Source organism: Quercus robur, chromosome 1, assembly GCF_932294415.1.
Source record: "Quercus robur chromosome 1, dhQueRobu3.1, whole genome shotgun sequence".
NCBI lineage: Eukaryota > Viridiplantae > Streptophyta > Magnoliopsida > Fagales > Fagaceae > Quercus > Quercus robur.
This window is the reverse complement of record NC_065534.1, coordinates 51,590,985-51,601,326: the sequence shown is the minus strand read 5'-3', so window position 1 is coordinate 51,601,326 and position 10,342 is coordinate 51,590,985. Positions and strand designations below refer to the sequence as shown.

The window sequence follows — 10,342 nt, the reverse complement described above, 5'->3', positions numbered from 1 at the left end:
TTATTGGTTTATGGCTTCATCAAAGTACATCTTCCATGTCCCTAACTCAACATCCAAAATGTCCTCATTTGGAAAGTCATCTTTACGATCTTCCCCTTCTATAGGATTTTCGGCACAAAAATCTAACACGACGCTCCATTTGATAGTTTTTCTAGCCACATACTTCTAATCGAATTCTGCCAATAAGGTTAACCATCTTGACAATCTTCCACTCAAAGCAAGCTTCTCAAAGAGATACTTCAATGGATCCATTCTTGCTACCACCCATATTTGGAAAGGTAAGACGATATGTCTCAACTTCTATACGGCCCAAACAAGTGCAAAGCATGACTTTTCTATGCGAGTGTACCTAGTCTCATAATCATGGAACCTCTTGCTAAAGTAGTATATGACCTTCTCATTCTTGTCATTGTCTTCTTGTGAGAGCATACTTCCAACCGCATCCCCTATGATAGAGAGGTATAGGAATAAGGGTTTTTCATGTTGGGGAGGTAGTAGGATAGGTGGGTGGAGGAGATATTCCTTGATAAGTTCAAAGGCTTTTTGGCACTCATAATTCCAAGTATATGGTTCATTATTCCTTAGGAGTTTGAAGATGGGTTCATAAGTGGAGGTGAGCTTGGTAATGAATCGACTAATGTATTGTAATCAACCTAAGAAACCTCTTATCTCTTTCTCACTTCTGGGTGGAGGCATCTCCAATATGGCTTTGATCTTGGATGGGTCAACTTCTATCCCTCTAACACTCATTAGGGAGCCTAGCAATTTTCCAGCGGTTACTCCAAAGGTACACTTTTGTGGGTTCAATCTTAATCTATACTCTCTAATCCTCTCAAAGAACTTCCTCAAGTTCATGGTGTGGCTCTCTCTATCCTTGGATTTCACTATCATATTATCGACATACACCTCTACCTCATTATGCATCATATCATGTAACAAGGCTGTAGCCATCCTTTGGTAGGTTGCCCCGGCATTCTTGAGGCCAAACAGCATCACCGTGTAGCAAAAGATTCTTTATTCGGTAGTGAAAGTAGTTTTACTCATATCTTGAGGAGTCATCTTGATTTGGTTGTACCATGAGAAACCATCCATGAAAGACATCAAGGAACTTCCTGCCTTGTTATCCACCAAGAAATCAATGTGATGGAAAGTAAAGTCATCCTTAGGGCATGCCTTGTTCAAGTCCCTAAAATCCACACACATCCTCACCTTCCCATCCTTCTTAGGTACGAGCACGACATTGGCTATCCATTCAGCTTGGTGTATGGGTTTGATGAACCCCACCTTTAATTGCTTAGTAACTCCCTCCTTGATTTTTAAGAGCCATTTAGTCCTTATTCTTCTCAACTTTTGTTTGATGGGTACCATGTGATCATGAGTATCAATGTGATGTTAAGCTATTTCGAGGTCAATTCCGGGCATATCTTTATAGGACTAAGCAAACACGTCTTGAAATTCAATGAAGAGCTCTTGAAGATCTTTTCTTTCTTTTTCATTTAGAGTTGAGCCAATTTTAATTAAGTGTGGATTCTCATTATTGCCCAAATTAGCAGTTTCAAGAGTTAGTTCCATACGTTCAATTTTCTTTTCCAATTGCTTATTAATTTCATTTTCAAATTCATTTGAATCATTTAAGTACAGAATTTCAATAGTATGGGACACATCAAAGTAAGCCAAATCAGAATTCATCTTATTGAAAATAAAAGTACATTGGAACTTGCATTACAAAACTTTTTCCTATGTTTTCAGAAAACCCAACCTAAATCTAGTTATTAATGGGCCCCACAATAGGCATGATGAATTTGGAAGGATCACTTGGCTCTTCATTGGTGATGGTGAACACGTCCCCACTCATCTTCATCATGGTCTTCATTGCTTCAGCATCCATGTAGTTTACCCAATCGACCTTTTCTTGTATCTCTTTGATCACCACAGTAGGCTTCTCTTTAAAGGTGAGCTTTTATTAAAGAACATTTCCCAACCTAGGTACACCTTTCCATCCTTGCCTACCCAAGGTTTGGGAAAGCCACAATAAGGGAAGTTTCCCCCTTCCTTCACAAAGTTCCCATTGAGAGTGCCAAGATTTTTCTTGATTTCGTCTCATTCTTCAAAGAATCCTAAACCTTCAGTGTCACTTGAGTCTTGACATTGGGGAACTCGACCACCCCTTTTCCTTCTTTTCCAAGGCCCATACCAGACATGTATCCCATATTCTTCATCATTGCAATCACCTTAGGCTACAATAAGGGAATAAGTTGGTAGCCTACCTCTCATCCTTTTACTTATAGTCAACTATGTTTACGAACTCAAAGCTGCTCGTTTGAAGCTCGCTCCCGCCTTCCTCGAGTCCACAAATCGGTGCTAGAATTTCACCATCTCCAAGCACTATGGCAATCCCCCCTTTCCATGTGATCTTCATTTTTTGGTGTAGTGAGGAAGGGATTGCCCATTGGGGTGAAGCCAAGCTCTTCCTAAGAGAAGGTTGTAATTTGGGTTGATATCCATGACATGAAATTCTACAACGATTTCTATTGGCCCAATCTTGCAAGGAGCCTTGAAAGTACCCATGACCTTTCTTGAAGTGTTGTCATATGCCCTTACAGTCAAGGGAGAAGGGATGATGGTCTCCATATCTAGGCCAACAGTAAGGGTGGTCCTAAAAGGACAAACATTCAAGGCGGACCCATTGTTAATAAGTACGATCATAACCTTGGCTCCCATGCACTCAATGGTAATTTGTAAGGGTCTAGTGTGAGTAGCTTCTTTTGGAGGGAGATCTTCATCGGAAAAGGCAAGGAGAGTGTGTGAGGAACCCTTGACTCCCATGAGAGCAAAAACTTCTTGTGGTGTAGTTTCTATAGGTACTTCTTTCCCATTCAAGGCATCCAAGAGAGCTTTACAATGCTTTTGAGGGGCCATGAGTAAGCCTCATACAAACACATGAGCTTGGGTCTTCTTCAATTGCATTAAGAACCTATCTTCTTCCTCTTTGTCTTCTTTTCCTTTAAGTTCCGTGGGCTTGGACCTTTCCCCTAACTCTCTACTAGGATGATCATTTTGCAAAAATGATGATTTGTAGTGCTTCCCACTCCTAGTGATATTTGCTACATTGTTCTCCAAGACCCTTTTCTTTAATTCTGTCACTCCTTTGGGAAGTATTCCCCATATCGCTACCACTTCCTTTAAGGCTTCATCTTTTTCATCCCATATTCCTTGGACTTCCACGACATTGATATACATTTGTAGCTTCTATCAACTTTAAGCAATCCCATTCAATCTCATCTATTTGCACCTAATTTTGATATGTAGGAGGAGCCCTATGATAATTGGACAAAGGATTCTTTCTAATGTTGGGTTTGGTGATAATGTTGGGATTTAGAAGGGTTCCTTATTCTATGAGGTCTTGTATTTCGTGTTTGAGGCGAAAGTAATTGTCAGTCTTGTGGTCGGACTTTTAGTGGTAGTGGCAATATTCATTGTGGTTCCAAGTGGAAGGTATGGGATTAGGCATGGGTGTAGGGTCTAAAGGTTTGATGAATTCTTTGGAGGATAGGTTTTCATATACTTGGGCGAGGGTCATTCCTAGGTTAAAGAATTCTCGGTGAGCTTTCTTTGGGTAGGCTAGTGTCTTGTTGGGGTATCCCATTTACAGGATTAGGTGCTTTAGGGGTGGGTGCTCCCCCTCCATATGTTTTCTTGATTGGAGGCTTACTTTCACCTTTCTCCAATTGTCCATTGTTGATGGCGTCTTCAATTCTTGTCCCACAATCACATAGTTCTCCAAATGAGCTAATAGGCAATGACAAAAGCCAACAATTATAAGCCGAAAGCAAGTTCTTAATGATCATGTTGATTTGGTCCTTCTCATTTGGCGTATTGACCATTCTAGACGCCTTGGTCTTTCATCTAGTCATGTATTTGGAAAATGTCTCCCGTACTCCTTGTTTGGTAGTCTCCAAATCCCTTAGAGTCACATCAATCATGGTGTTGAAGATGAATTGGTCCACAAAAAAATCCACTAGTTCGTTCCATACCTTAGTTTTGCTTGGATCAAGGCCAAAGTACCACCTTGGTGCACCTCCAGTGAGCAAGAGGGAGAATGCATGCAAAGTTTGCTTCTTATCTAGTCCCTTCATTTCAGAGATGCTTTGGTATATTCTTACGTGTTGCTTCGAATCTCTAGTCCCATCAAACTTTTTTGCATTGAAAATCTTGAACTTGGGGGGCAATGAAATAGGAGCCTTTAAACTCATTCTCGCCATGTTATAGAGGTAATCATCCATCCCTTGTGCCCTGCGGAAGGTGAGTTGCATTTTCTCCATATTTTTTCTCATGGCCATGGTTTGTGCAGTGAGCTTCTCAAATTGCTTATTCCTTTCATATTCAACTTTGTCCTTTTCATCCCATTCTTCCACTTCCTCCTAATTGTCATTGATTTCCACATGTGAAGACTTCTTGAGCCTAGATTCCTCAAACCTAGTGTGATGCCCTCCCATTTTCTTAAGGATCTCTCCATGTTCATCCAAAACCTTAAGGATCTTTTGTGCCATTGGGTCTTCCACAGAGGTAGTCATTGTGAGACGCCCTCCCATTTTCTTAAGGGCCTCTCCATGTTCATCCAAAGCTTTAAGGATCTTTTGTGCCATTGGGTCTTCCATGGAGGTAGTCATTGTTTTCTTCTTGGTGTGTGTCCTCAATCTTGATCAAACACTTTCCTTTCTCTCGAATCCAAATGGGAGTGGGGACGTGCTTTCTTGACTTTGATGGTGCAATGATACTTGAAAAGAAGCCCCATTTTCATTAAGTTCATGTTCCAATTAAAGATTTTTAACTTTTTAGATGTCCTTGGAAAATTTTTAAGTTCATTTTGGTGAAGGCCCAAATACACTATCACTCCCTTCCCTCTCATGGATTTTTACCCCTTGTTTTATTGGGCTTTGGTCTATTTACAATAAAGCTCTCATCTTAATCTCATGGGCTTTCATTATAGTGCACTTAGAAATTTTCAACCCTTTTTCTCAAACATGGGCTTACAATATATTCATCACCTTTGAGCTTTTCATTTTTATTTATTTATTTCATCATCATTTTTTTGAAATAGCCCTTTAGCTAGAATATTTTGTAGCCTTCCTTGTAAAGTCCATGAAGTTCTCATCATTTTGGGCCTAGGCATACAGCAATGAGACCCAAGATTAGGGAAGCTCATGTTGGCTTTGTAGGATTTTGGATACTAAGTCCATAGCATACTTGTTACCTTAGGCCCAAAGTCCTCTTTTACAAGAGGGTTTTTTTTTTTTTTTTTCCTTGGGCCTATGATAGCAACTAATGCTTAACGAATCCTCAATCCATCAAGCTATTTGTTTTGCCATTGAAAAATCCTCGACAGCACCTCGACAAATTCATTTTTGTCGGGATTTAGTGCTCGACAGATCTTGGACAGAAACTTCCATCCATCAAGCAGCGTTTTTCTATATTTAGCTAAGGCGCAAATCAAATCTCACTTTTCTCATTCTCTCTCAGCATAAACTCTTTTCTCTCAAACCAAACACTTTTCTTTCACTCCAATCTCTCTACCCACGTGATTTTCGGCCTAGATTAGGCTTCAATCACTTGATATGTGTTCTTAAACCTTTCATTTACATGCATTCATGCATTTTAGACCTAGGTTTTGGGTTTTTTTTTTTGGAAAATTTTTGGAGTTTTTGAGATTTTTGTGAAATTGTTGGTTGGGTTTTGTTGTTTTAATGTTATATGCTCATGCATTGCATTCTCATTGCATTATAACAATGTTTCATGCATTTTAGATGTGTGATTGATTATTGTTGAATGTGTGCTGGTAGGTTTGGATTAGATTTCTACCCATGATGCCTTTACATTTTGCACGTCACATATTCATGCATATTTCATGCATACATTTCTTTCTTTCTTTCCTATTTTGGTTGTGATGTGTTCTGTTTCTCTCTCTCTCTCTCTCTCTCTCTCTCTCTCGAATAGAACACGCCATGGAACCCAAAGTGCGTAAATCCACTCTGGTTCGGAATCCTCTTGGTTCTGGGTCTTTTTCCTCTGATCTTGTTCCCCCCTCTCCATGTTTGGTTTCGTGATGAGAAGGCCCGAAAGGACTTCTCAAAGAACTTCCAGAAACTTGGTGTTCATTTAGAGCACCAGGTTATTCTATCAGACTTTCTTGACACTCCACTACTTGATGTTATTCGGACTCAGGGATGGGAATCTCTATGTGAGAAACCCGTGCGGTGTCCCGTCGTGTTTACATAGGAGTTTTACTCTGATATACATGGCATCGATACCTCTGTACCCTGGTTTTCCACTACATTTTGAGGTACACGTATCGTAATTACCGTGAATCTTATATCCGAGGTATTACATGTTCTGCGGGTAACGCATCCTGACTACCCCAGTTGTATGCGTCTCCGGACTGTGTCCAAAGACAAGCTTCTGTCTCACTTTTCTAAGACACCTTCCACATAGGGTGGTAAGCAAAACACCCCATGCTCGGGCTTTGCCATAGGCCTAAGGTTCCTTAACATGGTGGTGACATTTACTCTTACTCCTTTGTCTCATTATAACTCTATCACTGAGCCTCATGCTCGCTTTCTTTTTTCTCTTCTTGAGGACCTCTCTATTGACTTCCCTTCTCACTTCATCACATCTATCCTTGATGTGTATCAAGATACGACGACCTGTTATAAGCTCATCTTTCCTTTAGCTATCACGCGAATCCTTCAACACTTTTCCACCATGGGTGCCATCAGTGCTGGTTCTGCTTGGCAGAGCAAGGCCCAGCTTCCACCTTTGCTCCTCCCTCTTTTTTGTCTCCTTCCACCTCTGCTCTTTCTTCAGTAACTGGTGTGACCTTGAAGGCCATCACGGCACAGTTTCAACACATGGATGCTTGTCTTAGCTCTCTCATCGATGAGATGTGCCAGATGAACACCCGTGTCAATCGCATTGCCCGTCGACAGGCTCACCTTGGTGGTTTCACTGCTTTTCCATCTCTTTCTCCAGAGGCTTTGGCTGATGAGGATGACGATGCTGGTGATGATGTGGATGAGGATGCTAGCTCTTCCCATGATGATGAGATGACGACCTCTCAGTGACTTTCCCTTTGTCATTCATGACAAAAAGGGAGAGTAGTTTTGAATGAGAGTAGTCTTGTATTTAGGGGGAGAGTTAGTATAGGACACTTTTTGTTAGGGGAAGTGTGTATATCTTTTGAGGGATGTAGTGAGGTTCTTATGTACTTTTCTTTTCTTTCTTTACATTAGCCTCTTGTATACCGGTCTTGTGACCATTTATTTATTGACATACATTGTACTTTATTTTCATATATATATATATGATGATGTATGTTGTTCTTCCGCTATCTCTACATGTGTTTTTTCTTTTCTATCTTTTTACACATGTTTCTTTATGTACACGATCTTTATTTCTATTTCACACAAGATGCCTTGATGAGTTTTGTTTAAGTGTTTCAGAAATACAGGTTGTGAAAGTCTACCATGCCATGAACTCTCTTCTTGCAAAATTTTTCAAGAGTTTATGTTAGGGTTAGATTTTTTTTTGTAATTCAACAAGTGGTTATAAGTTTAGTGATTTAAGACTTCTCTCATGATTCATTTGTTTGTTGTGGTTTTGTCATGGATTGCCAAAGGGGGAGATTGTTAGAGACATATTTATGTAATTGGCTAATTCTTTGACAAAACGTGCTTGTAATTGGGTAGATCTAGAATGGGTTTAGTACTTTAAGAAACAGGTGTTCAAGTTTAGTATTGAAGTCATGCAAATCTGATCAAGAAACAAATGAAGAATGTGTTGCTCATTAAAGCTTGACTCGACAGAATCCTTTCTATCGAGAATTATTGCTGAAGCTCGATAGAAGCTCGACACAAACTATATTTGTTGAGGATTATGAAATTAGATTTTTTAGATTTAATTACACACATATCCTTGAGTATTTGTGTAGGGTTTCTTTTCTCACAACCCTAGACATATACAAGGATTATTTTAAGAGCCGTCACAAGGTGATGCAAGGTGTTGAAAACAAAATTCACGCATATTGTGACCGAAAACAAAAATTGCTCTAGTTCATCATATTCTTTGTAGAAGTTACTAGACCAAAGAGCTTCTTGATCTTCATTGTTGATGAACTGAAGAACTTTGCACCCAACATCTTCCTCAAGTTGGTGTGTTAGTCACGTACTAGGATTCGTGCATCATTGGTTTGTCACGTACTGGGATTTGTGCATTGAACGGAGAGATTGCCGCTACAATACAAGTCCAATGGGTATTGAGATTCCTCATACTTGTAACTGCTTGTGATTGATAATAGTGAATTCTCGAGAGTAGTGACCTTAAATTCACCCAGTGGGATTTTGCCTCAGTGGTTTTCCCCATTCGTAAACAAATCACTCATGTCAAATTTATTTTCCGCTGCACTTAATTTAACTGGTGATTTATTTGTGCTACTACGTTATTGCATGTTAAATTGACTTAATTAATTAACTTGGATAATTAATTAATTAATTTGTCAAAGGGGTCAATCCATTTTTATCCTGTCAATTTGTTTATTTATTTGGAAAGAGGCAAGAATAAGAAAGTGAGGCACTTAATTTCGTTTATTGTTGGTACATCTATGGTCCATTAATGGGTCTTCATTATACTTAACTATGTGACTTGTATATATATATTTACATGCACCCACGTGGATACACAGATCAGGTATGGACAGTTAGAAGAAACTCTAATAGATGACTAAAGCTTTATTAACACTTGAAAAAGAAATAATTCGTTTTACATCTGGGACGTGAAAGAGCACAGCTGCTCAATTTCATGGCATGAAAACAAATCAAAAGTAAATCCTTAGATTGAAATACAAAAGACCAAACCAATACATCTTATTTGTAGAACTGAAAATTAATTATCTTAGAATAAACTATGGAATCAATTCTTGGTATTCATGCTGTTTTTCACAGCCTCTGCACTTTCTTTGATGCTTTCCTTTGATTCTTCAGTCTTGCCCAGCACATTGTCTTTGGCCTTTTGGGCTGTGTCTTTGGCCGAACCCCATGCTTCCTGTGCTGTTTGCTTCACCTTCTCAGTGACATCTTGGGCCGTTGCTGACATCTTGCCTGCCATATCTTTTGTATTCTGGCTCACCTATGGTTGCATCAATCACTTGGTAAGAAATGGCAACAAGTTTAGGAAAAGAGTAATGCAACAAATATAGATATATGGAAGAATTTGTTGTTACATGTTCTGCAGTAGAGTTAGCCTTATCTTTGACAGTTTCACCGGTCTTCTTCGCTTCATTTGCCCCTTGTTTTAGTGCATCAGTGGCTGGTGATGAAGCCTCTGGATTTGAACTCGCCTATGATATTGTAGCACATCTTCAAATCCATCAAATGCAAGCATAATATATGATAAAGTATGTTGATAAAATATATTCTCAAGGCAAAATTACAACCATAACTTCTAGGGCAAGTATGTATATACTATAGTTAGACATCTCATAGTGATATTTCAATTCAAGAATTAAGTATGAAATCATGCCAAAACCAGCCAATAACGGGCTAAGAAACCTAAATTAGAATATGGGCATTGTGACTCAAAATTACATAAAGCTCGTACTCAATGCAAAAAACTTATTTTTGCAATATCTGAGAGAGGATTGTGGAGAGATCAAAATGATGGTCCCAACAAATTTTGACACTGATATTCACTATGAAACATGACTCACTTGAATAGGTCTTGGAGTACAGGCCGCAAACAGCCTAGGGTTCCAAGTGCTTCTCCTAACAATTGCTGATCCAGCATGACCAAATTTTGGGAGGGAGACGATTAAAGTTAAGCTTGCCATTTTTCTCAGTTTCTTTTCGATGTGCTTTTACTCAATATGGATTTTCCCAAAAACTGAGTATATAAAGAAGGATGAGCATCCAGTTGGAGCTTTGTGTTGTGCAAGGAGAGTACTTTCCGCATATGATTGGTTAGAAAACTATCCTAATGGTCAATAGGACCCAGTATTCTAGGACAATTAGTTCACAGTTGCTAAAGGTCATCAAGTGGGCACCCTACAATTTACTTTGTGTTCTACGAATTCTTACTTAAATTTGCACGATAATAGTTTAAAGCATAGATTCATGCTTCACGTGTCAAATTAACCATGTTGTCAGGATTTACATATAAATCGCTTAACTAAGGTTCATGCCACCGTCTTCCTAAAATAAATAAGAGAGAAATTTAGGAACCAAAAAAAAAAAAAAACCACACAGTAGCTTTCCTACACTCCTCTTAAATTAAAATACCATTTTGTTATAGTGCT

General features: G+C 39.0%; 1 protein-coding gene across 1 annotated transcript; it reads right to left on the bottom strand.

Annotated features, from left to right (window-relative positions):
• Positions 1–8,762: 8,762 nt before the first annotated feature.
• Positions 8,763–9,983, bottom strand: LOC126714315 (uncharacterized protein At4g13230). The gene is made up of 3 exons (XM_050414413.1): positions 9,758–9,983; positions 9,272–9,388; positions 8,763–9,177 (listed from the first exon to the last, which is right to left on the bottom strand). The coding sequence occupies exons 1-3, from the start codon at positions 9,875–9,877 to the stop codon at positions 8,962–8,964; spliced, it is 453 nt and encodes a 150-aa protein (XP_050270370.1). The 5' UTR covers positions 9,878–9,983; the 3' UTR covers positions 8,763–8,961.
• Positions 9,984–10,342: the final 359 nt, after the last annotated feature.